We start from the raw sequence: 26280 nt of genomic DNA, 5'->3' as shown, positions 1-26280 counted from the left end.
GACCGCAGGCACCCTAGACCCGTTTTTGTTTTCTTGATGCCTCTTCCTGTTAGACATGAATAGAACTTCTCTTTGCTGGGCTCCCTCTGTGAGGAAGCAGAGCTAGGGTTTCCTGGACTGTTGAGCTGCTCACACTGTCGGGAGAGCATGTGCTACAATTTCTCCTGGAGAGGGGGACCTGGGACACGTCTTAGAAACGTCTGGGGCCCGAGGACCCCAGAGCAACCCATGAGGAAGAACTAAATGTAGGAGGAGACTCGTGGACTTAATTTATCAGCCACAAGTCCGTGTAGTAATTTGTTGAATAGACAGGGCAGTGGTTTTCAGGATGTTTTTTGTGGAACTGTTTTGGAACTTCTGCCGGTTTTTGAATATATACATGCATATATATCTCTTAGACTAATTTTAAACCTGCATTAAAAATCCACATGCTAGGGACGCCTGGGTGGCTCAGGCAGTTAAGCTTCAGACTTCGGCTCAGGTCACGATCTCACGGCTTGTGAGTTTGAGCCCCGCGTCGGGCTCTGTAGTAACAGTACAGAGCCTGCTTGGGATTTCTCTCTCTCTCTCTCTCTCCCTCCCTCCTCCCTCCCTCCTCCCTCCCTCCTCCCTCTCTCTCTGTCTCTCTCTCCCCCCCACCTTCTCCCCCTCTCTCAAAATAAATCAACTTAAAAAAAAACACACATGCTCAAAAGTATAACCAGATTTTAACATCAACATACTAACTTTAGCTATCAGCGTATCTGTTTACGTTTTTCCTTCTGTCTTTAACTGAAGAAGGTAACGTGATTGTGAAGGAAGCCATTTTTAAACTGCTAATATTTGAACCTGCTTACGTATATGAATGAAGATATCCTCTATATTATGTACACAAAACTAAATACAGGAATAAACTAGATGCCCAAGTAGTCATGTGAGTTTTACATATCCTAGGCACCTCTGATTTCTGACTTGGGGATCCATTAAAGCAGCTTCATTGTTCTCATTTATTGACTTCAGCGAGAGTGTTAAGATCGTAACTCAGTCTATCCTAAATATTTTACATTTTTGATGGCACATAATATGACAGTATTTCACTTAAGGCTTTTTAAAGTAGAAAACCAGTAAAACACCAGATTGGCTACTAGTTTTATGCTAACAGTGTTTATAATGGGATGGGACTTTCCTGGATTGAACCTCTTTGGTTTAACTTGTAAACTTTAGCATTAAGTCACCCGAGGAGTCTGTTTCTTCTGGAAACAAATTATTTCGTGGAGCCCAGTGTGTCATCGCTAGAATCTTCTCTGTTTGGAGGGAGAAGGAGCATCAGAATGTCCTCAGCCAGTGGCTCTTTGATTTCTGGCAATTGCTTGATCTAACTGAAATGTCGTAAGTCATCTAGGCTCCACCTGCTCTGCAAAGATAAGGGGAAAGAATGATGTTTTTGAAGTTTAAATGGGAAGAATCAGACAGCAGAAAGGAGCAGTTTGATAGTTTCCCTCATGTGCACCTAAGTTCCAAAAATACATGTTTAACTTGCATACCGGCCCTCCTCAGAAACTTTGGAGCTCTGCACTCAGCTCCGGGAGAGTGTGGAAGTAGGCTCAGCGTTTGGTGGTGGCATTAAGATTTGTGTATGACAGTGTGCAGCCTGCCACTTAATTAAAAAGGCGGGGTGCAGATCAAGGCTTGAAAGCGGAGGAGCGATATGTGGTCGTTTTCCCAAGGGAGCAGAAGTAATCTGCTGATTCTCTCCAGCTTCCTGAGAACAGAGCCTGCAGTGAACGTTCATGTGTGTGAAGCACCATCTGTTATCTTAGCAGGAAGTGGAAAAGATGAGTAACTTGGGGACTCGGAATCCTCTCTCCCTTTTCTCCATCCCCTCCCGTGCTCAGGATCTTCCCAAGAACCTCAGGAAACGTAGCATCCCTCCAGTCCGTCACTTCCCTCCCAGTCAGTAGCTTTCCTTTTTGGTCTAATATAACCCTCCTTGCCGACCCCTGCAGCCTCACCCCTGGGCACCTGCTTCGTCAGTTTTGAGTCGTGGTTCAGAAAGATCAGCCATGTCACCCATCGTAATGAAGGAGGATGGTGGCCGATACTGATGGGCTCCAGTGTTCCAGATGTCATCGGTCCCTTTAACATATCCCTCTGCATGCGTATACTAAGCGATTCAACAGGACAGCACGTTTTCAACATTATCACCTGCTTTTGACTCTGCTGAAATACACCCAGACCAGTCTGTGCTACATCCTAATTCTGGGTGAAAGCTTGAGTCCCTTTCCGTGGACTTGCGTGGAAGTGGTCCTCGTCATAGACACCAGAAACAGCAAGGAGCAAAGGCTCCGTAATAGTTCTTTGCAACCTGCTTGTAGCGGGAAAAGAAGCAAGGACTAAAGCCTCCTGCCAGGACTGCTTCCAAGTAATTCCGTCCAGCAGAAACCTAGCAGGTCTTTTTTTCTCCGCCAAAATTCACCTCTCCCTTTAACTTTAACAGGGAAAGGAAAGAGGGTGTTTCCAGTTCTTACTTCTTCCACTCCGTAAAGCTTCCCTTGAATCATCAGCTGTTCTTTCCAGCTGCCACAAATACTTTGGTCTTTGGAATGTGTGGTGGAATCCTTCAGAGTAAGGAATTCATTATGTTTGGGTTTCGGATCGTGTTGGTGGTTCTGTTTTATTTGCTTTAAACAGACGTAAGACGATCTTGAGATGATTGTTGATTTATTTTCTGTTGTGTTAGCAGCTTCTGAGTACTTTCGTGGTAGGTTGTTTCTGTCGATCAAAACAGTAAACAAGTAGAGCAGCTGGAATCAGAGAAGGAGACCTGAGAGGTCGGATTTTTGCTTTGGATTTTATCCAGGGAGGCAGCTCTCTAGATACTGTTTTCTGGCATGGAGAGTTCATTGCTTGTGAGACACAGTAAAGGAAATTTATTGTTTAGGGGAAAAGAAGGTAAAAAGGAGAGCCTAAATCACAAAGTCAGTTCTTACTCAAGCAGAGCCCCACATTCTGTTCCATTGTTGTTTACCAGTGTTCTTCTGAAAACTGCTGTTATGTGAGCCTCTCGCCTGACATGATTTGGCTCTTTGTTGTGGCTTTCCTCTTGTTCTGTGCATCAGCTCTGTGGTTATTACACCAGCAAGGAAGAATGTTTTACATGCATTGTAGCTAATAAGCTGCCATCAGTCCAGACCACGGTGTTTCACACTCCCCAAAGATTTGAAACAAACAAGTTGCAGAAAGCACTTTGGGACATGTATTTCTGCATTGGTTCATACCTAAATAGTTTTGTTGTTGTTGCTGCTGTTGTTTTCATTGTTGCTTGTTTTGTTTTAGTTTTCTTGGTTAGAGTTGAAATGATAGGAGGAAGTTGCACACTTCTGTCCTTAAAAGTGACCCTTCAGCCTGCTCCTTGAGAAGGATCCAAGAATTTTCCCCCAGATCTGTGTCTGTAAGGCAGGACTCTAGCTTGTTCCCTGAGGATGATCAGTGGACTCAGGGTGGGAAGGTCCCTCACCTCAGAGCTCAGTTTAAGAAGGCCAATCCTTTAGGGGTGCCTGGGTGGCTCAGTCGCCTAAGCGTCGAACTTCAACTCGGGTTTCAGGCCCCGCACGGGGCTCTGTGCTGACAGCTCAGAGACTGGAGCCTGTTTCAGATTCTGTGTCTCCCTCTCTCTCTCCCCCCTTCCCCCACTCGTGTTCTGTCTGCCTCTGTCTCAAAAATAAAGAAACATTAAAAAAAAAATTCCAAAAAAAGGTGAATCCTTCCTGCCATAGCATTCCTGTGCCCAGGCTGTTCTGTGATTTCTGTTCCATTTGGCATGGCCGTTGCTCTTACCCTTCTTTAAAGATGATTTTCTCAAGCTGGTCTCTCTGACAGATAGTTTTTGGTTTTTCTGCTGAAAGAAAAGCAACGTGTAGTATACAACAGTTCACCACAGACCTGTGGCGGTTGGTGACAGAGGTTAAAAAAAAAAAAAAGTATCAACAGAGGATATTTCCCAGTTCTGTGGGTTTTCCTTCATATTCTTTTGTTTGATGCCTCTTGGTAGTGAAAAAAAATTTTTGTTCTGGTTGAAGGCTGGGCTGTTTGCATTTAAGTTCAGAGGAATCTAATTAGGAGTCAGCACTGTTCTCGTAAACCACCGTGCTGAGACCTTTTTTTTTTTAATAACTTTGAAAAATGAAAGCATATTGCTTACTGCTCTTAGGAAGTCTTTTTTTTTTTTTTTTTTAATAAATAAATAAAAGGCCAAATAATTCTTTGATCTCCCTAACAACATGGTATGGTTTGTGGCAAAGAGCTTGACTCTATGAGATTTATCTCCGGCTCTTATGTTCTTGGTAATTGTCTGTTTTCCGAAACAGAGAGTAAGGTTTTAACCTCATGACTCTGGCTGATGTCAGTGGGCCAGAGTTTCTAAATCACCCCCACACACCACTAAAATGGGCTGTGAACTGAGTCCAGAACAACTTGGTAACAAGCTGAGTATTTTCCAAGTGGGAGCTTGAGTATGTTAGGCAGACGGCCCTACATGAATTACTGATCGCTGAGCCTCGCCACCCTGTTACAGGGCACAGTAAAATAGCAGCCAGGGTATGGGTTGGGGGGCCTGTCTCAACTAAGAAAGTGGGGGAAAGTCGTCTTCTAGATGTACATTCTATTACGGCTGCTCTTAGTTTCATCGGTTGGAACTGTCTTTTAAATCTCAAACACCGGCCTGAGAAGTTGAATATTGCTGAAGTCTGTTGAAAAGTGATGGCACCACCCCCCAAACCCCCCCCAAAATCGTCTTTGTTTCGTTCTTTCGGGAGATGGACAGGGAGATCAGGGAGAGAGGAACAGGCAGGGTGCAATTTGGAAACCAGGATGCTGATGGGTCACTTGTGGATTGGAATTAGTGGCCAGTCCTCAGGCACATCCCATCCTGTCTGTTGCCCAGAGATGCCAGAAACCTTACAGATTTTCATTAAACCAAAGAAGAAAATGTACTTTTGTAACTGGAATGGAAGATAGTGAAAGCTGATTGAAAATTGTTTTTACTTTTAGCACAACTATGATTGACTTTTTTTAAAGAACAAGGGAGTGTTTTCAAGGAAACTCCAGGAACTTTGAAGGATATTAAAATGTGTTAACACTAGGTTTGGGGGGCTTTGGCTTTTTAGATACTAGTACAAAATAGAACATCAATGATATAACAACACCTGTGGACTCACTGCTCAAATGAAAAATTAGTAACATTTTGTTATATTGCTTTAGATTCTCTCCCAGTTGTAAAGAAATAAACCAAGAAAGTTGAAAACTACCCCCCCCCCCCCGCGTTTTTCCCTGCCTCATCCGGTGCCTCTTCCTCCCTCCCCAAGGATGGGCACTATCATGAATTCAGTGTGTATATAGTCTGTATTTCATCATTTTATCTTCCACGTCAACAACACTTAAGTCTTTGTAGTTTGCATACATGGTCCCACACACTATTCCTCATTCTGCAATTTGCTTTGTTCTCAACATTAGATCTGGGGGAGCCAGAACACTGAAGCAGCTTGAATCCAGATCGCTGACTTAGAGCTCTTGTATGGTGTTCCGTTTTATGAATCTCTCAAATCTGTCCCACTACTAAGTCACTTGGGTCATTTCTGATTTCTGTTATAAGCAGGAGTACACGGGACATCATCACCAGGCTGTCCACCAGGAAGGGAATTGCTAACTCATAAAGCGGGCACATTGTCAACTAGCTGCCAAATGACTCTTCCAAAGTGGAGATGCCAGTTTCCAGATAACAGGGCAGATGCTGAGCATTCCCACATCACTGTTTCCCACCTAGAATTGGCAGGCTTTTATTTTATCCATCCTGGTTGGATACGAAATGGTGTTTCTCTGTTGGCTTAGTTTGCGTTTCTCTGATTTCTGGAGAGGTCAGGCACCGTTTTGTGTGGTTAAGTTGCCTGTTCAGTCTGTACAGCTTTTCTTTCTGTGTCTTACTGTTTTGCTATGAGTCTTTTAATACTTTCAAGCTACTGTTATTGTGTGTGGCGGTACATTTAATCGTATTTCAAAATGCGTGGTTTTCCTCGTCTATAACATGGGCTTGTTAGTTTTCGTCGTCTGCGAACCCTTGCACGTTTTCTTTTGTCTGAGTGGAATGGAGTGAAGGAGAGGCTCTCTCTCCTACACAGGGCAGGGCCGGACTCATGGGATTAAAGAAGAGGTGTGCAAAACACTCAAGCTAAGCCAGGGATTTGTGAAAGACAGAGGAAAGATGGCCAGGGGAGCTCTGAAGCCTTTGTGTGAAGAGCCGGCGGCTCATCTAGGCCCTGGAGCTGGGTGGCCGCGTGCTCCCCGGCCTCTGCATGGCAAGCATCCCGAGTGAGGCTGGGGCGCGGGTGGGCGAATACATCTGTCTTGCTGGGAAAGGGCTGCGGGGCTTGGCCTCCACTGCCGTGTACGCTTCTTGCTGTGGGGCCGGCAGCGTGGAGCCCACCTGCCACCCTCTTGAGACACCTGGTGCTCCTGTGGGCCAGCAGCTGGGAACAGGGGTGTAAAAATTGTAAAACACAAAGCGAGACTCCCCCAGGGAGCTTTCTGTCCAGTGGACAAGTGTCTGGGACAGCACTGTGACAGAGGCAAGCACAGAGTGCCCCCAGTGCAGACGTGGGGACTCTCTCCTTCCCTGGGGGAGTCAGAGAGGACGTCGTAGAGCTGAGTCCTTCCAGCCCAGTAGGGGAAGGGACACAAGTACAAAACACCGTTTTCTATTCAGGGCCCACAGGCATGGCTGAACCTGGTTGAGGGGCTGGACATTCAAGCAATGCGTGGTGGGTCCCATCAAGTCAAGCAAGAAATACGATCCTAAAGGTGACAGGGAGCCATTGAAGAGTTTTCGGGAGGTGAGAGGCAAAAAATTTAAATACAAATCAATAAAGACGTATGGTCCAGCCTACCTGTTGCCTCTTTGGCCCTTCCTGGAAGACTGTTGGCTGGAGAGGCGTAAAGTCTTGAGCCAAGCTTCCCTGGGGTCTAGATCCTAGGAATTGCATTGCATGATGGGAAGAAGGGCATAGCCACGTTGGCATCTCGGGAGTTAGGTGGATTTCTCTTCGTGATTCTGCTTTTTCTCTGTAGTAAAACAGCAACTTCTTTATCAAAATTGGTTATTTTCAAGTCTTAGAGAACTGGACAAATTAACAAGGGCCAGTGGTTTCCGGTTCTTTAGTGAAACATCCTCAGAGTGTTTTCTTTTACTGATTAGAATGAGTCATTCCCCAAGGGTCTTTCTGCAGTGACCTCTTTATGCCCAGAACGGGACATTGCTGAGAAATCCCGGCATTCCCGTTCAGGGGTCCGTAACCTCTCTTCCACTGCTGACTGGGGCAGCTTCCCCTGCTTACATGGAGATGCTCGCAGACCGTAGAAATGACAAGGAGCGTGGCATCGAGGTCACTCCCTCGCAGTCTGCTCCCGGAGAAGGAACACAGCAGAGGCAAGAATACAGTTTTGACGGAGTTGAAACCTTCCAGGTTGTTCCTCTTGTTGATGCCTGTGTGAGCCTTCCCCAGGGGAGCCTCCTTTCCTGCTGCCATCGTCTCTTCTGGTCTGGTAACATCAGAAAGGTGGCCAGAGAATGTCCCATGTGGTAGAGTCATAGAAGTTAGCTAGATGGGGGCCAGAGGCAGGCCTAGGAGTGAAAGGCCTAGAATACAGCCTCCTCCCCACTCCCCGACCATGACTGCAGACCGGTTCTAACTCTGACCCATCCACCTCTGGACTTGCCCCCAGTAGCCTCTTGTGTGGTGGTCGCCTCTGTCCAGACTCCTCCAGTCAGGGCCCCTCCCTGACCGTGCTCTGAGGGGTGGTAATTAGTGGTAATTCAGGTAACGTAGAGGTTGAAATGTCACACTGCATGAACCTCGTGGGACAATTCAGTGGGATTTACTTTGGAAAATTATTCCCTTCTTTAGGAGATGTAACATGAAGAATCTTGTGGAATAACAGACTGAAGGAACTTAGGAAATGTGGACCCTCCTTTCATTTGATAGATGGGGAAACTGAGGCCCTGAGAACAGACTAATTAACTAATTAGCAGAGCCACGGCCTGAATCAAATGTGGTTTCATAGCTGTTTTCCCTGTGCCCCTTTTAGTGTTAGTAAGTTGCTATTTCACATTCTGTAAAATGTATCAGGGCACTTGGTGTTTGGATAAAAGAGGCCTAGTAGGGTCTAAAGCAGACATTTACACGGGTGCCGTGAGCCAGGCACTGTGGTAGAGAGACTTACAGGTTCCACAGCACACAAGGGTCCCTGTCCCAGAGGAGCCCCTGGGGAGGAGAAAACCACAGGCGCCTCACAGTGCGGCGTGGCTGCTGGTACCGTGGGAGAGACCCCTGAACCAAGTAGGCGGTGCGGGCGCGACCGTCGAGGAAGGGCCTGTGGGAAGAGGCCGCTGGGGCCCGGGGTTCTGGCATCTGCGTCCCTGGGTCTTGTCCTCCCCGGCGCCTCTCCGCTCTGCCCAGATCCACACGTCTGCGCTGCGAGAGCGTCTTGGCCCCCGGTGAGCGAGTTGACACGGGCAGGACCTGTGCTTCCTGCGTCAGCGTGTGAAGCGTTGCCTGCTGAATGGTGTCTGGTTGCTCTTGTCAGGGAGATGCTCTCGTCACCGGGTGTCCCCGCAGACAGGTGTCTGGCCCTCCTGGCACAGTTCTGTTCTGTGACTTCATAGCAGCAGTAAGAGCTGACAGTGACCCTGCTGAGGCACAGAGGACTGGGTTTTTACATCAGTGGCTTTGGAGCTAAGGGAATAAGAAAGAAGGGCTGAGGTTCCCGTCCTTGGCAGATGTGGACTCTGCCCCGTCTTTCTGGAAGTCATCTCCCGCTTGTTCCTGGGTCGGGCAGGGCTCCCCAGATGTGCCTGGGGGGTTCTGATGACCTTTCTTCTGCGTCGCCTGACTCGGGCTGGGTTGTGCAAAGCTCAGGGTGGTTAAGATCCCAAGTGGAAGCGTGTAAACAGGTGAACTCTCGGATCCGCACTCTGCCTTTGACACAGCTGTACAGATTCCCCAGCTCCCGGCGAGGGGCTCTGCTGGTGGGTTTCTTTGTGCCTTAGACTTTCCGTGTCGACGGCAGATGCTTCTGCTTTTTGTTTCGGTAGCCTCTCCGCTTCCTGCCTGAGCGGCTCCACGCTTCTAGCTTCCACTAATCAGCAGTCGCATCTGCTGTCATTTCTCTTCCTCCAAATGACATCACACGCCTGCTTTCTGGAAGGGAACCACAGGCTGTAGTTGCAGTCAGAGCCGGATTCTGACATGTGAGTGACTTCGCTTGGGAGTCCACAGGCTGCCGCGGCAGCGTGAAGTCAGACCCTGGGATATGTTTGCCCGAAGTCACCTTGAGCTTTGCTTGTTTTTCAGGTTGCGGTGCTTTCGTCCACAAAGGCTGCAGAGAGAGTCTGGCCTCCTGTGCAAAGGTCAAGATGAAGGTAAGACATTTCTGAGCGGACCAGTCCTCGGGGTTGGGAGAGGCCAGGTTGTGGTTTTTGTTTATTGTGATCGTTTGATACCAAGACTGAGACCAAAATAACCGAACTGTAGTTTGTCTTTAAAGCGATGGAGTCTCTTAGTTAACGCACTCGGGAGCCTGTGGGTTTCAGAACTCCCACGTTAACTACACATTTCTCCATGATGCGAATGTGTCTGGTGTTGTTACAGTGGTTTTCTTCTTAACCGTGTGTGCAGGCCTGCCTGGACGGTCACACACCTGGCTTCCTCCTGGTGCCATTCAGGGGCCTTGACCTCCCGAGGAGCCAAGGTGGGAGGGGAGGGGGTTAGGGTTTGGCACAGCCTGCCTGGCAGCACTTGAGTCCGCAGGGCACAAAGGGGTTGGCTCTGGGCACATGACCCAAGAACAGGAAGTGCCAGGCATGCGGTAGCACCTGCTCTGGGAACACGCACTGAACAATAATGGGTGCTGCTTGTCAGGTGGCCCTTCAGGAGAGTGGGTGTGGGGCATACCCCTAGGTACCCTCTGTGGTTTCCGGTGTTCCGGCCACCCATAAATCAATGTCCTTTTGTTCCTTGTCCGAAGAGTGCCCTCCAGCTGCCGTCTACACAGACGCTCAGGATGCTGCCTCGGTCACCAGACATTTATCTAAGCGCAGTGGCCTCACGCTTGAGTGTGCATTAGAGCCTGCTCAGGGACTTGTTAAAAGACCGCTCACTGTGGCCAGCTCCCAGAGCTGCCTGTTCTGGGGCAGGGCCTGGGAATTCGCATTTCCCGCAAGTTCCCAGATGATGCGGCTACCGCTAGTCTGAACTAGTGTAAAAATGATAGGCTTCTGAACCCCAGATCTTATCAGGCCATGGACATAAATTTGTTTGGCTCTTAAAGTAATGTTTTGTTTTTGTTTTTTGGTTAATGCAGTTATTAAAAAAATCGCATTTCATATCAATTTGGATTTCTGATTTCTCCTTAAAGAATTGGAAGATCTCACAACCCTGGTTATTTCCTCTTACCCAGAATTACCGATTTTCACCTTGCTTGTTTTCCTTTTCTCCGTAGTATTTACCACCTTCTCAGGGTCTGTGCTTAACAGGTTGTATTATTTATTACATTGATTTTACATGGTCTGCACTCCCCAGCCCCCCACTAGAACGTAAGCCCCAGACTTGCCGAGCAGTCTGAAGTCAGGAATGTTTGATCTGTTGATTGATCCTAAGCATCCAGAATGGTATCTGTCTTCTGGGTTTCCTAAATGCTGGGAAGATGGACGGGAAGTGGTAACGCACTGGGGCCCCAGTGGCTGCCATGCCCTCCACAGGATGTGTAGATTCCCTCTCCTCCCACTTGTCTCTGTCGTTCGCTGCCTGCCAGGCCCCACAGGCATGGAGTTTGTGATCTCTGACAAGACAGCGCTGCTGGGAATGTACTAGGTTCTCGTGATGGAAATGTAGCATCTCCCCTAGAAGAGAACACAGCCTAAAAGTGGGGGGGAGGGGGCCATTTTAAATTTGGAAACCACCTGCTTCCACTAATGATTTCTCTCAGGGTAATTGGTGTAGTCTGTAATTTCTCCCTTAAAGTGTTTCTGTCAGATGCTACAACACAAATTAGTGCTTCACCTGAGAACTATTCGGTACCTTGTTAATGCTGGCCACTGGAGAAAGAGAAAAAGGCACAGAAGCTGGCTTAGGGAACCCGCATTCTAGTGGGGAAGATGGTGAGCGGGCTGTGGCCGTAAATGGGGGAGAATCTCCGTGGAGGCCTGTGCAGGATTCTCAGGGGCTTCCAGCCACCGCCTTGGGAGAGGAGGAGAAAGAAGGTGATGCTGGCTTCACTGAGGAGGTAGTTCTCGCCTGGTCTTGAATAGAAGAGTGTCCCGTGGCGAAGGCACAAGGGCATTCCGGGCAGGAGAGGCAGCCTTTGTGGGGCCATGGCACTTGGTGGGTTCAGAAGAGAGCCAGTGGGGTGACGGGCGGGATGCTGTGGCCCGTTGGCCAGGAGCCAGGCTGGCTCTCTCTCTGCCCTAGGCTTCTTGAAGTCTACAGAAAAGAAGTTGTGGACACAGCCTTCATCTACTTATTTATTTCCTTTTCCTCTTCGTCCAGCAGCCCAAGGGGACCCTGCAGGCACATGACACGTCTTCGCTGCCCACGGTCATCATGAGAAGCAAGCGTAAGTAACTCCGCCCTCCTCTCTTCCAGCTTTTTGACTTTCTGGTTCAGGACTTAAATATACTTTTGTAGTAATTCATTTGTTACTCTTAATCAAGATTTGAGTATTTATTTCGTGTTAAGTTAGAGAAGGCTCCAGGTTCATTGACCACAAGCTTAATGTTCTGCCATCTGGCTGTCTTAGAAGGCTCTAGAAGGGTGTGTGTACTTGCTTAAAAGGCAGCCCTGTGTCCGTGTGTTTAAGCAGGTGACCCCGTGCCTCTCGAAATTCCTCTTCCGAGGGTTGACGCTTGTTTTTAGGGCCTCACAGTTGCACAAAGAAAATGAGATCTTGCCGATTGAACTTCTTAGTTCATAAACTGTGAAGTTAAGGAAATCATTCTCTTTTTTTCCCCAATGACTTCAGGTGGTACAGAAAACTGCGTAAGTGACACTGTTCCATCCACATCATGCTGCCGTCACCAGTGTGTGCAAGGCTCCACTTTGGTTTTACTTCACGTTCTCCCTTTTTCGCTCTCCACTCCCTCATGCCTTTCCCTCCTTAGCACCCACTGTAGTTATTTACCACATCTCTTTCCACTCAGCTCCGTTGTCACACATATGTCTGTCTCTGAAAGTCTCTTACTGTTTCACGTGTCGAATTTATATTACATAGGACCTACGCTTATTCATCCTTTTTTTTCCCCCATCTATCACTTTGAGATCTGTGCGTGTTGTTAAGTGTCAGCTGTTGCAGACTGCAGGCTGTGTTCTTTCACAAACCTGCTCCCCACTTTCATTATCAGTCCCCCCTCCCCGCCGAAATCACCACAAGTGACGCAGTTCTGAGTATCATCTTAATTGGCCCCTACAGACACCTGTGTGGGACTTACCCCAAGGCAGTGTTTTTCAAAGTGTAGTTCCTGGATCCATCGAAGTGCGAGTTCCTGGGCCCCGCCCAGACCTACTAAATCCGAAATTCCAGGGGTGGCGCCCAGGGCGGTGCTCCAGGCCCTCCAGGTGAGGCTGCTGCACTGGCCTGAGAACCAGTGTCGCTCGCCTGGTTGCTCTGAATTCTTCCAGGAGATGGGGAATTCCCTTTAGGGAGATCAAGGCTGCTGGCTGCCCATCTCTGCGAGTAGATTTCTGGAAGAGAAGTTTCGCCAGACCGACAACCACTTTTGTCGGTGATCCAGCCTATTCCAGCACCTTTTACCAGTCTCATCTTCCTTAACTTTTTTTCCGGGACATTATCCCTCACTTCAGAAATCTGTTTGCTTCCATATCAGATAAAATGACATAAAATGACATCTTTTTTTCTTTGTAACATCTTTTTTTTTTTAGGCTACCTGTCTTATGCCAGGTTGTGTGTGTTACCTCTGACCCCCACATGTATTTTTATTCCTGTGTTACCACCCCCCCCCCCCCCAATGAGTGTGGTGTAAGAGTACAGATAGTGGATTCAAGTCGTGTGGGTCAGAGCCAAGCGCTGCCTCTTAATAGCCGTGTGACCTTAGACATTTACTGCATCCCCACTCCGTCCGTCATCGAAACGAATGACGGCAGTTTCAGTGGGTGGTCGACAGGTTTAAACGAGACCAAACCTATAAAGTACTTAATGGTAGGCCTCCTTAAGTGTTAGTTTTGGCTACTGTCCCCATCACCACAAAGAAGGAAACTGAGGCTCAGAGATACTAAGTCTCACTTAACCTGAGTGGAGTAGGGATCGGTTTCAAAGAAGGGAAATTACAACTTTCACTACCGCCCCCATGCTGTCCTTTGAAAACAAAATTGTTCTGGGGCGCCTGGGTGGCTCAGTCGGTTAAGCATCCGACTTTGGCTCAGGTCATGATCTCGCGGTTTGTGAGTTCAAGCCCCGCGTTGGGCTCCGTGCGCACAGCCTGGAGCCTGCTTTGCATTCTGTGTCTCCCTCACTCTGTGCTCCTCCCCTGCTTGCACTCTGTCTCTGTCTCTCTCTCTCAAAAATAAGTAAACATTTGAAAAAAAAAAATTTTTTTTTAAATAAAGTTGTTCTTGGGGTGCCTGGATGGCTCAGTCAGTGCAAGTCTTGATTTCGGGGTTGTTTGGAGTTCGAGTCCCATATTGGGTGTAGAGGTTATATAAAAAAAATTTTTTTTTAGTTTCAAAAAAAGAAACAAAGTTGTTCTTTATCACTTTCAGGGTTCTGCGTAGCATGACCTCACTCAGCCTCTCCAACTCTTTCTACTGATTCTTTATATACATCTTCTTCCTTTCTCTTCTACCGGTTCCCTCCTTTCCACATTCATACGACATGATTATTTCCGCTGCTTCCTTCACACAGCTCTCTCCTCATCAGTGTCCTGTCTTCCTTCTGGCCCATCCACATCCTTCCCACTCTTCAGGAACCAGTGTTTGTTCCTCCATCAGATTCTGTCCACTCGCTGACATCCCTCCCGCCGCACCGAGGCTGTGCCCTGGGCCCTTGAACACTTGGGCATAGAGCCCCCTCTCTGTTGGGGCAGGGCCCACATCTCCGTCCTTGTGTGCTTCCTCCAGGAGGGGTCTGGTTGTGTGCAAGTGTAGCATGTTTCTGGTGTTTTATTATGTCACCTTCTTCTAAATAGAATTTGAGTTGGAAATTAATGGTTTTTATTAATTCTGATGAAGTCAAAAACATCCTGAAATACCGTGAAGTCATAACAGCTGCCCCAGTACAATTTCCTCTAGTTCTTGGCACTCCTGGGGACAGACAGATGATGCAGCTCGCATCTGGGACAGGAGCTGTTACCAGGGAGAAATCACTTAACCCAAATGCTGGTGTGTCCAGTTGAACATGAAATCAGAGCTCTGCTTTCCTCTCTGGTCACATTCAGGAGAAATACGCACTCTGAGAAGAACCTACTGTGTGACCTTAAACATATGTTGCATCTCACCCAGGTGTAAATTAAAAGAATTGGTCAAAATCTGTGTTCTCAAACAGCAAAAGCATCACTCAGGGAGCTCGTAAAACATGTGGACGCCACAGTGCCCGCCCCAAGGGTGGACAGGGCAGGGAATTCGCCCGTCTGACAAGCACCTCAGAGCTGCTGGGGAGGCACTCCCAAAAAGCACTGACCTCCCAGCCCTGTGGTTCCTTTTATCCTGAAAATTCTTTCAGTTTTGTTTTATTTCCTTTTGAATTATTCTGTTTTCCTCTGAATTGAATTCAATTTCATTTGAATTTATTTTCCTTTGAATTACTTTCTCTGTTTGAATGCACTGTTATCACACGATTCTTTATCCCTGTTGCCTAATCTCCATCCCACCCACATGAAACCACTCTTCTTAGTTTTATATATTTATCTTCTTCAACTTTTTTTATTAAAATAAAGCCAACACCAATTTGAGTTATTAATTTTTCTTTTTTTCTCCTTTAATAATTTGGATGAATCTTTTAAAAAAATTTTTTTTTAACATTTATTCACTTTTAAGAGAGAGCACGAGCGAGGGAGGAACAGAAAGAGAGGGGGACACAGAATCCGAAGCAGGCTCCAGGCTCCAAGCTGTCAGCACAGAGACCAATGTGGGGCTCGAACTCACAAACCGTGAGATCATGACCTGAGCTGATGTTGGACACTTAACCAACTGAACCACCCAGGCACCCCCATTTTTCTCTTTTTTTGTTTTTCAAAAAAAAAATATTTTTAATGTTTATTTATTTTTGAGAGACAGAGACAGAGTGTGAGTGGGGCAGGGGCAGAGAGAGAGAGAAAGACACAGAATCCAAAGCAGGCTCCAGGCTCTGAGCTGTCAGCACAGAGCCCGATGCAGGACTTGAACTCACAAGCTGTGAGATCATGACCCAAGCCGAAGTCGGACGCTCAACAGACTGAGCCTCCCAGGCGCCCCTTTTTGTTTTTTTTTTTTAACATGAGAGTCTGTTGTGTAACTTTGTTTTGCACCTTGATTTTCCCTCCATTGCAATGTTATCTTGGAGATCTGTTTTGGTTCATGGCGACTGTCCTCATTTTTCAAAACGACATAGTATTCCAGTATGTGACATGCCATCATTTATTAATCAATCTTCTCTTGATACTCGTTTTTGTCTTTTGTAGTATTTTGCTTTGATCACTAGTGTCACATTGAATAACTTTGGACGTATGTCGTTTCAAGCATCACACGTGCATCTTGCAGAATAAGCGTGCCCTGAATTGGAATTACTGGATCAAGGGGTATAGGCATTTGCAGCTTCACTAGGTGTTGCCCGACCATCCTCTATAGAGTTTCTGTACGCACTTACACTCCCAGGGCAAATCTAACCTGGAGACGTTTGCTTCTGTTTGGCATTTGTCAGAGGAGTCTGCCCTGGTGAGCTTGGAAACGTGTGCTTCAGTCTGTGCCCTCTCTTCCTTCACAGCCTCCCAGCCCAAGGAGCGCCCCCGATCCGCGGTCCTCCTGGTGGAGGAAACCACTGCCGTCCCCATGTTTGCCAGTAGACGGTCACAGCAGAGTGTTTCACTCTCCAAAAGTGTCTCCATACAGAACATTGCTGGGTAAGTGGGGGTTTAAACACAGCTCGGTTGACATCTAGGCGACAAGAGTGTAATAAAATAATCCTATAATTTGACAAAAAGATTCTCATCAGAAAAAAACATTGTGTAGGGGCGCCTGGGTGGCTCAGTCGGTTGAGCGCCCGACTTCGGCTCAGGTCACGATCTCGCGGTCCGTGAGTTCGAGCCCCGCGTCGGGCTCTGTGCTGACCACTCAGAGCCTGGAGCCTGTTTGAGATTCTGTGTCTCCCTCTCTCTCTGACCCTCCCTCGTTCATGCTCTATCTCTTTCTGTCTCAAAAACAAATAAACGTTAAAAGAAAAAAAATTGTGTAAAGTTAATGACTTGGTGCACATCCAGGTGTACAGACGAGGAGAGTGGGGATTACGTTTTGAGGCACTGTCCTGACCGCCATTTTGTGACAAGGATCCCCTGTCAGCCAGGTTGTCCTATGCTTTGTACACAGTCAGCCTCGCTTTTAAGGATCCCTAGTTATAAAGGGCTGGTTTTTAGATTAAAATAAGAAGTGGAAACGGGGGAAATGACTTGTTTCTGAATTTTGTCTGGTAATCACTTAAATTTTCAGATGTTACACTTGCGTGTTGGTCCATTGAACCTGGTGTTTTTGCTTCTCTTTAAATCTCTTTTCTGTCCTTGCGTCTGGACTCTTAAGTCCATTCCATGGAAGTGAATAATGGGCCAGTTATGACTGTTAGGTCCCCACTCACTCATTTGCACTAAGTTCCTTTTGTGGTCCCTGCAAAAGTTGCTATGGCCCCCGACTGTGCAAGCCCTGGCTGTCACAGGGTTAGCACAGGACTGATTGTGATGTTATTGGCTGCTTTGGGATAAGACTCCTGCCTTCACATCAAGTAAAGAAATCATCTCAAATGTAGGACTCAAAACATATCTTGCACCTCTCTTAACCTAGGCTAGAGTAAAATTCTTAACTAAAGGATACAAATCTTTTGTCTCTATTTCCTAACCTCTGTGCTGGCTAGTGTTTCCTCGCTAAAAAAAATGTTCCAGGTATTTTTATTTTGTTTTGTCTGTGTAGTGTTGTTCTTCAAAGGCCTTCCTTTCAGAGTTGTTACAGATCAAAACTTGTTTGCATTATGACTTTAAAAAATTATTCTTTGAATAAAATGTAAACTTTTAAATGACTCTGGCCTGCTTTCGTGTCCTACCGCAATCATTTAGTCCAAAGAATACAGTTTATTAGAAGTGCTGATTAAATAAGTGTGATTATTTAAGGAACAAGGAGAAAGAGTGCAGTGGTTACACAGTGAGTTTCAGATAGAGAAATTTCTTGTGTAATGTGTATAGAGTTTAAAGGAGGAGCGTTCTCCCCACTCTACCTATCATTTAGAAAAAAAAAAAAAAAAAAAAATCAAAGGCCCGTAAGTTCAAGTTTGCAATGATGTTAAGTGCTTCTGACCTTCCTTAGTAGTGTTGCATGTGGCTGGGTTCCTGACGTAAGTAATTTGTCTTCTAATCATTGTGGTGCTTGCCGCCACCTATCATTTTAGAGTTTTTCAGGTACTCCTTTAAGAATGCAGACCGTGGCTTATCAAAACGTGTTTGCCAGTGTGTGCTTCTTTTTGTCCCCAGAGTCGGCAATGATGAGAACATATCAAACACCTGGAAGTTCCTGTCTCATTCGACAGACTCACTAAATAAAATCAGCAAGGTCAATGAGTCGACAGAATCACTTACTGATGAGGGTAAGAGGAAGTTACGGCTGTGTCTTCTGCATCTGTGGGGACCGTGTGCCATTCCCTGAATGCAAGTGTTAATGGAATAGCAGTTCCTGCCTCTTCCTCGCTCCTGTGAGGAGTCTCTGAGTTGTCTCGGAATCACCACATGCTTTGTAACGAACTGGTAATCAGACTTACCAGTTGTTAGATAGTTGTCCATTTGAGGGATGTCGTTGATTTAATGTGCTTGTACTCTAGTACCAGCACTTTCTCTTCCCCTAGACTTTCATATACCGTCAGTTGGTAGCTCTCTCAGCAGGTTATGAGCCTACTCTCTTAAACGAGTGAAGTTAACCAGGTCCCTTCCAATTCCTGCTTCACCTGGGAATCATGTCTCAGTCACATCAAATATATGGGATATTTATCACGCTTAGCCAGAATCTTGACTGTAGAGCGTCTCAGTCCCAAACAGGAAATGATTCTTTTCTAGCCCTGGAATATGCGTTCTATAAGTATCCTGTGTGTTAATGCAGTGTTTGTGTCTTACAAAGTTACCACCCAGGGAAGTCCAGTGTAAGCTTTCCAGAGCTCACAGACCCAAGATTCTGATACTGATCTTTTGATACTTTGAGGAGTAGGTACAGACATGAATGAAGGACAGCTGATGGGGGACTTTGAGATGGAATCCAAGCAGCTAGAAGCAGAGTCCTGGAGTCGAATAGTGGACAGCAAGTTTCTGAAACAGCAAAAGAAAGATGTGGTCAAACGGCAAGAAGTGATTTACGGTGAGACCCTCCAACCGCTCTGCAAATACTTGGTTCGCATTGTGCAGCACTTCTAATCCCGTGAATCCCTGGACTGGATGGAAAGCCAGTTTTCAAGTACTTAGCATGTCAAAGATACTCTTTAAAAACTTTGGGGCCTAGAGACATGATCTTATTTCTGTCCTTCTCTTTCTCTTTAAAATTATTTCCTTTAATTTTATTGAACATTCTGTTTAATATGAGTGCTTATTTGTGCAACGGCCCCAGATAGAGATCGCTTGTGACAGTACAGTTTGAGTCCTTAGCTACACTAGAAACCAAGCACAAGTTTTCTAGGAAACGGGATGCAGTAATTATGAAAGGCTCTGAATCCTAGAAAGACCACTTGGGAAACCACCATTTAAGAGTGATGGAATCCAGTATGCTGTCAGAAGAGTGTTCGGCCACGTGCAATATGGAGGAGTAAGAGGGAAGCTCTTTAGGGGAAGGACAGCTATGGACCCAGTTTTTAAGTTTTAATTGGGCTCTAAACAGCCTTCAGCCTAAAGTGGGCTCCCAGTAGCAGCGGGTGACCTTTGAAGGAGAATCCTTCTAAAGAATATTCCTGACCGTCCAGCTTTGTCCTCCCTCAGAGTTGATGCAGACAGAGCTGCACCACGTCCGGACGCTCAAGATCATGAGCGACGTGTACAGCCGGGGGATGATGACCGAGCTGCTCTTTGAGCAGCAGATGGTGGAGAAGCTGTTCCCCTGTTTGGACGAGCTGATCAGTATCCATAGCCAGTTCTTCCAGAGGATCCTGGAGCGGAAGAAGGAATCTCTGGTGGATAGAAGCGAGAAGAACTTTCTCATCAAGAGGATGGGGGACGTGCTTGTAAATCAGGTGAGCCACAGGAAGGATCTTTCCCACACAGTGGGGGGAATGTGAAGCTTCGGGGCTCAGTAGGCATGTATTTACATCGTGGCTGTACTGTTATCTTTGTAAGCATACACAAATTATTGAATGTCTCTGAGCCTCACTTTCCTGTTCCGTAAACAAGGACAGATTTTCTCTCCTAATGCTGTTTTTTAAAATTAAATGCATACAGGGACGCCTGGGTGGCTCAGTTAAGCATCCGACTTCGGCTCACAGTTTGTGAGTTTAAGCCCTGCATCAGGCTCTGTGCTGACAGCCCAGTGCTTGGAGCCTGCCCTCAGATTCTGTGTCTCCCTCTCTCTGCCCCTCCTGAACTTTCACTCGGTGTCTCTCTCTCTCTCAAAAATAAACAAACATTAAAAAAGAAAAAAAATAAATATTAAAAAAATTAAAATTAAATGCATACATAATCTATGTGATAGATAGTAAAAGCCCATGTTTCTTTTTCAGCATCCGTACCATCATCAGAAACAGTGTAGTTTAAGAAATCAAAAGCTAGAGGGGCGCCTGGGACAGCTCAGTCGGTTGAGCGTCCGACTTCGACTCAGGTCATGATCTCACGGTTTGTGAGTTTAAGCCCTGCATCGGGCTCTGTGCTGACAGCTAGGAGCCTGGAACCTGCTTCGGATTCTGTGTCTCCCTCTCTCTCTGGCCCTTCCCCCTCTCGAGCTCTGTCTCTCTCTGTCCCTCAAAAATAAACATTAAAAAAAAAAAAGATGTCAAAAGCTATTTGTTGAAAGTCTCAACTTCCCCCTGTGCCTCAAATCAAAAAGAACTCCTTTGGGGTGCCTGGGTGGCCCAATTGGTTGAGGGTCTCACTTCAGATCAAGTCATGATCTCACAGTTTGTGATTTCGAGCCCCTCGTCTGCTGTCAGCACAGAGCCCACTTGGGATCCTCTGTCCCCCTCTCTCTGCCCCTTCCCCATTCATTCTGTCTTTCAAAACTAAATAAGCATTAAAAACAACAACAAAACTCTTTTATCTGAAAACCACCTGAATAAAAAACTATGTATAGAATAGTTCATAAAATAGACCTTGCTGATATGGGTGTGGTGTGGTTTCAGTCCTACTCCAAAAACAGTTGGGCCAAAAGTGACTTTGATACTTTCAGATATGCTTATCACAGACTATTTTTAATGCTGCTTTTTAAAACATTGTCTTTGGGGGGTGGGGGGGAAGCTGTGGCTAGTTGGCCTTCACAGACAGAAGGGCACAGGTCACCCGCTCTTCCTCCCTCGCAGGTCTGTGCCCCAGGGTAGAAGCAGGGGCTCCATTGCCGGAACCTTTGCCTGAGCGCTAGAAGGGTTGTCTTTTCTTCTGTTCGTGAGCCCAGACCCTTCACTCGTTAATTCAGCGATGCATTCCGTCGTTCATTTTTCGTGTATTTACTGGGCATCTACTCAGTACCAGGTGGAACCACAAAGGCAGATTCAGCGTAGACCTCCGCCTTGCGGAGCCCTCGTTCTCAGGTGAAAACCGGCTCGGTGTGGAGCAGACGCACGCGCAGTGTGGTACCTGCTGTAACGCAGGTGTCTGCGAAGGGCGAGCGGTCAGCTCTGCAAGGGAAGACCTTTCCTCCCTGAATGTCCTCTTCCAGCAGTTTCCACGTGTCTCTCTCTCTGCCCTCACACCTGCACGGTACCTCATCTAACCTTGACTTGCGCTGTCCGCAGCTTGTTGTATTGAGCACGTCCTCTAGTAAGGTCTGTGACAGTAGGACCTTAGTCCCCCATGGCATCGTAGTCCCTCGTGGCATCCACTAATGGCTTCTGTGTGCCAGTTCTAGAATCACCCTGTCACAGTTCATGAGTTCGAGCCCCGCCTCAGGCTCTGCACTGACAGCTGGAGCCTGCTTTGGATTCGGTTTCCATGTCTCTCTGCCCCTCCCCAATTCGCGCGCGCGCGAATCACCCTTTCAGAGCGCCTGTATCAGAGCGGGAGCAAACCACCTAAAATATCTCTGCCTTAGCTTCCCCTTTGGTAAAGGGGGAGACCCGGAAAAACTAGCTTCCCTGAACCTTTTTTCAAGATTTTGGGTAAGGATCAATTTGTGTTGCCTTCAGAGATTTTTACTACAGTTAGAAGTCGATGTTTAGGATGCATGATGGGACCACGCACAGAAACACATGGGTTTACTCCGAAGTGAGTGTATCTTCAGATGCATTGTTGAGATCGCACACATTTGGGACTGATTAAAGGGCCGTGCAGAATTGTCAGGCTGCTGGCCTCAGGTACATGAGATAAGCAGGTCCCTGAGCGATACTGGCTGTTCCTGATGTCTTTCTAACTCATCACGGTGAAATTTTTAAGACTATCTCACAGAGAACATCTAGTGGGTCCCCTTGTTTTACTACTGTGTTTGTGACAAACAGAAATTAGAACACATGTTGCATTACTTATGTGCATGCTACATAGACATTTCTGTGGTTATTGGATTTTTTTTAATTTTTTTTTAACTTTTTTTTAAATTTATTTTTAAGAGAGAGCACAAGTGGGAGAGGGGTAGAGAGAGGGAGACACAGGATCCGAAGCAAGCTGCAGGCTCTGAGCTGTCAGCACAGAGCCCCACATGGGGCTTGAACTTATGAACTGTGAGATCAAGACCTGAGCCGAAGATGAACACTCAACCAACTGAGCCACCCAGGCACCCCTGTTTCTTTAAATATATATAACGGCTTTATTGAAATAAATTCAAATACCACTTAATGCACCCCTTTAATGTGTATAGTTCAGCGGGTTTTCATGTATTCACGGACTTGTACGTCCATCATCACACTCAGTTTCAGAACATTTTTATGACCCTCCCCGCCCCGCCCCCCGCAACTGCCCCAGCCCTGGGCACCCACTAGTCTGCTTTCTGTCTCTGTGAAGTTGCCTAATCTGGACATAGCTTTGTAAATGGGATAAGATAGTGGGTAGTCCTTTGTGATTGGCTTTTTTCATTTAGAATAGTGCCTTCAAGGTTCATCAGTATTGCAGCATGTATTGGTTGATTTCGTTCCTTTTCGTGGCTGAATAATAATAGTCCATGCATGTATATACCACCTTTGATTATCTTTTGATGGGCATTTGCTTATTTCCACCTGGGGGCACTTGTGAATATGGCAGCCGTGAACTTTCATATCCATGCTTTTGTGTGGAGTAAATCTTCCATCCAGGAGTGGAATTTCCAGGTCATGTGGTAGCTTTTTGAGGAGCTGCCAGACTGTTTCCCAAAGCTGCTGCACCATTTTAATCTTTAGAGGGAATTCTTGGGGAGCCACTCTTGGGTTTTACAAAGAGACTGGGAACTCTGTACAAAATGGGGGTAAAACGTCAGCACCCCGACTTACGACTTCCCTTCTCTTTTCTCTGCAGTTTTCAGGGGAGAACGCAGAGCGCTTGAAGAAGACGTACGGCAAGTTCTGTGGGCAGCACAACCAGTCTGTAAACTACTTTAAAGACCTTTACACCAAGGATAAGCGGTTTCAGGCCTTTGTGAAGGTATCGGTGTGAAACGTGGAAAACCCCCATCATTGTCCGGGGCTCTGTGTTGCCGTCCGTTGAGCCGCAGCCCCCTTGAGCAGTTCCTGATGACCCGTTTTGTCCTTTGCAGAAGAAGATGAGCAGCTCCGTCGTGAGGAGGCTGGGAATCCCGGAGTGCATACTGCTGGTGACCCAGCGGATCACCAAATACCCGGTGTTGTTCCAGAGGATCCTGCAGTGTACCAAAGGTGAGCCCCTGTCCTCAGCCAGTCGTGTGTGGTGCCGGGGCACTGTTTCCTATGTCCAGCGTCTCCAGAGGCCCCAGTGAAGAGCTCCTGCTTGCTCTCAAACGTCCAAAAGAGATCCTGTGTTCTACCTTAAAAACCCGTTTCTTAAGTGAAAACTTGAAATGCTGGGTCGCCAGACTTGTGGTGGATGACACAGCAGGAAGGGAAAGAACCGCTTCCTGATTTCCTCTGGAATCGGCAACCAGAATACCTTCTCCCTGACCACTGGATGGGGCTGGTTCCCACCAGCTTTCTCCCTAAGTGCTAGACCTGCTGCTGTTTCTCGGGACTTACTGGTCTGTCTGTCTCTGTCTCTGTCTCTGTCTCTCCCCCCTGCCCCTGGGCAGTGGGCAGTTACATTGAAGATGAGGTAAAACAAAGACATAAGTTGAAAAATTGATCCTCCTCTCCCTCCCCGAAATTGTTGGTTCCTTGTACTTTAGGATACGGCACGCAACTGCATGTTGCCTGTGTCCATGAAAACGTATAACTTTACTTAGAACTAACCTTACGACAGGAATAGGCACGTGACCTTTGGTGTGTTGGCTTCGCTCTGGTAGCATGCCCCCGAAGGGAAAATGACGGTGGAGCAGGGAGGTAGGCTTCCCCCCGTCTACCTTGGCTGCAAGGATCCAGTAAAAACAAACTATTTCTTCCTTCAAAGACAATGAGGTGGAGCAGGGAGATCTCGCTCAGTCCCTCAGCCTGGTGAAGGATGTGATTGGAGCTGTAGACAGCAAGGTGGCAAGTTACGAAAAGAAAGTGCGTCTCAATGAGATTTATACGAAGACAGATAGCAAGTCGATCATGAGGATGAAGAGTGGCCAGATGTTTGCCAAGGAAGATTTGAAGCGGAAGAAGCTTGTGCGGGACGGGAGTGTGTTTCTGAAGAATGCGGCAGGAAGGCTGAAAGGTAAGGCTCGCTTTTTGTCTGAGTCTGTTCGTGTGTCAGACAAGAGCAAGCAAAAAAACTTCAGGTACTTTTGTTAGCAGTCACTGGCTGATTTGTCCTAGGGAGCCGCATCCACACATCACATGGGAGCAGCCGCCCTCAAATCGTTCTTAATTTTCTATCAGAAAGGACAGGCCGAGATAGCTCACAAGGTCCTAAACTCCAGTAGGATAAAAAGGAAAGTTAGGGAAAAGGGGGGAAAGGGGGAAGATTCTAAACAGCAAATCTAGGTGGCCCTGCTCCGTTCCTGGTCCCGGTGACGCCGAGGGCGTGCGTGCCAGGGGCGGCCCCACGGAGTGGGAGGCGGAGGGGGAGCTGGCGCCAGGGCCTGTGTGGCGGTGTGGCTCTCGCAGGAGGAGTGTGGGGGTAGGCCCAGCAGCACTGGCGTCCAAAGCGGAGCACACAGTAAAAAATCTTAGCGTGGAAAATGCCACGAAAACGAAGGAACAAGTTGCTAGTAAAGGGGAGCCCCGGCCCTCCCTCTGGAGGCCGGTGAACGTGGTGTGCCTCCAGCAAACGTAGGCAGTTCCGTCGGGCAGTGTGGGCGGGACGTGCGCCAGAGGCTCGGGGAGCCACAGGCAAGGGTGAGAGAAGAGATGGACAGGACTGGGGAGGTGGTGAGATGGCCGAGGGAAATGCCATTCGGTCATGGTCTGCGGGCACTGAGCACTGACCCTCTTCCATGACCATCATGATGCCTTTGACCCTGATGTTTTCCCTGAAGTCCTTAGGAAGACACACGTGCTTCCTAAACTTCATGCTCTCACTTAACCTTCATTGTCAACGTTCTGGTGTCACTTGTCTCTTGTGGGTCGCCTGTGACCAGCTTCTAATTAAATGTTGTATTTTGACCCAATCTGTAAGGTCCTGACAGCAGGGGACTTTCACCCGATCTCATGGCAGGATGCTCATTATATAATGTGAAATTCATAAAGCAATTTAGGGGGGCATCTGGGGGGCTCAGTCATTTAAGCGTCCAACTTGGGCTCAGGTCATGATCTCATGGTTTGTGAGTTTGAGCCCCGTGTTGGGCTCTGTGCTGACCTCTCGGAGCCTGGAGCCTGCCTCCAATTCTGTGTCTCTTTCACTCAAAACATTAAACAAAATTAAAGAATAAAGCAGTTTCAAAAGACAAGAAAACAAACAAGCAGAAATCCCGAGTGTAAGATTACTATAAAAACGCAAGCTGTTAAGGAGGGCAGATTCCCCTACAGAAATGGGCAGCACATTTGGAGCTGGGGCCTCCGGTGTCCGTTGCAAGGAGTGGAACTGCCATCAGGTACCAAGTCAGAGTGTGTGAGATTAAAAATACGTCACTTGTTCTGAAGACAGGTGGTAGAGGACCTTCCAGGTCCCAGGACCGTAGAGAACTGTTCTGTTTAACTCCTGTCGACTCGATGGATTATTAAACTTGATGATCTTTATCTCTTTCATAACCCTAACCCTAACCCTAACCCTAATTTTCTATTGGGTTTTAATTCTTTTCTTTTAAAAGATCGGCTACATCAAGTTAAGGAAGTTATCATGAGGTTTGTTCATTCTCTGTGCTTGTGATTGATTGCTTAATAATTGTTTTCATCGAACCTGCGCTCTCTGGGCCCCTACGGCGGCTCTGACCTCCCCAGCAGCACTGAGTCTGCCCGCCCCCATGCCGGCTTCCGCAAGCCGCCTGCCCAGTGCACAGCCCCGCTGGCCTAAGACCAAGGCTGGGGATGAAACCTGTGCCTTTCTCTCGTCTGTGACATGTCCGTGACACCGTGGGTAACTGCTGTCGGCCAGCCCCCTAGCGTCCTTCACTGACATGTCCCCACGCTTGGACCAAACAGCAAAGATGTCCCAGGTAGTCGCATGGCTCCAGAGGTGCATGAAGCGACCCTGCTCAGAGGTTGGGGTCTGTGCAGACGTGCTCACTCCGCAGTCTGATGGGTGCGGGAAAAAAGGGCTGGACGAGGCCGGGGGCAAGCGGTGAGGAGCGGCATTAAACTTACTTATGAAGGATGAAGTCGTGAAGGATGGCCTGGTTTGGGGCGGCAGAGAGGGACGCAGTCAGGATGGAGACGTCCACAGCC

General features: G+C 47.4%; 1 protein-coding gene and 1 long non-coding RNA gene across 17 annotated transcripts in view; one reads left to right on the top strand and one right to left on the bottom strand.

The window, feature by feature from the left end:
- The window catches only part of AKAP13 (A-kinase anchoring protein 13), a 335196-nt gene that overhangs the window by 290550 nt on the left and 18366 nt on the right, over nucleotides 1-26280 (top strand). For 12 of the 16 annotated variants that reach the window (XM_058736667.1, XM_058736669.1, XM_058736666.1 and 9 more), the window contains 9 exons: nucleotides 9381-9448; nucleotides 11574-11640; nucleotides 15997-16132; nucleotides 17741-17853; nucleotides 18459-18611; nucleotides 19223-19473; nucleotides 22865-22990; nucleotides 23103-23220; nucleotides 23924-24172. In XM_058736667.1, the coding sequence (XP_058592650.1) occupies nucleotides 9381-9448; nucleotides 11574-11640; nucleotides 15997-16132; nucleotides 17741-17853; nucleotides 18459-18611; nucleotides 19223-19473; nucleotides 22865-22990; nucleotides 23103-23220; nucleotides 23924-24172 (1281 nt within the window). The remainder of the gene's footprint in view (nucleotides 1-9380; nucleotides 9449-11573; nucleotides 11641-15996; nucleotides 16133-17740; nucleotides 17854-18458; nucleotides 18612-19222; nucleotides 19474-22864; nucleotides 22991-23102; nucleotides 23221-23923; nucleotides 24173-26280) is intronic. The other 4 variants (XM_058736662.1, XM_058736676.1, XM_058736664.1 and 1 more) reach the window with 3 other exon arrangements.
- Nucleotides 1117-9247, bottom strand: LOC131516068 (uncharacterized). Its single transcript, XR_009263839.1, has 2 exons — nucleotides 6918-9247; nucleotides 1117-1393 (listed from the first exon to the last, which is right to left on the bottom strand). It is a non-coding gene; the product is annotated as an uncharacterized LOC131516068 (long non-coding RNA).

This window comes from Neofelis nebulosa, chromosome 7 (genome assembly GCF_028018385.1).
Source record: "Neofelis nebulosa isolate mNeoNeb1 chromosome 7, mNeoNeb1.pri, whole genome shotgun sequence".
NCBI classification, from domain to species: Eukaryota; Metazoa; Chordata; class Mammalia; order Carnivora; family Felidae; genus Neofelis; species Neofelis nebulosa.
The sequence above is the reverse complement of the archived record's forward strand: the minus strand, read 5'-3'. Positions and strand labels throughout refer to the sequence as shown.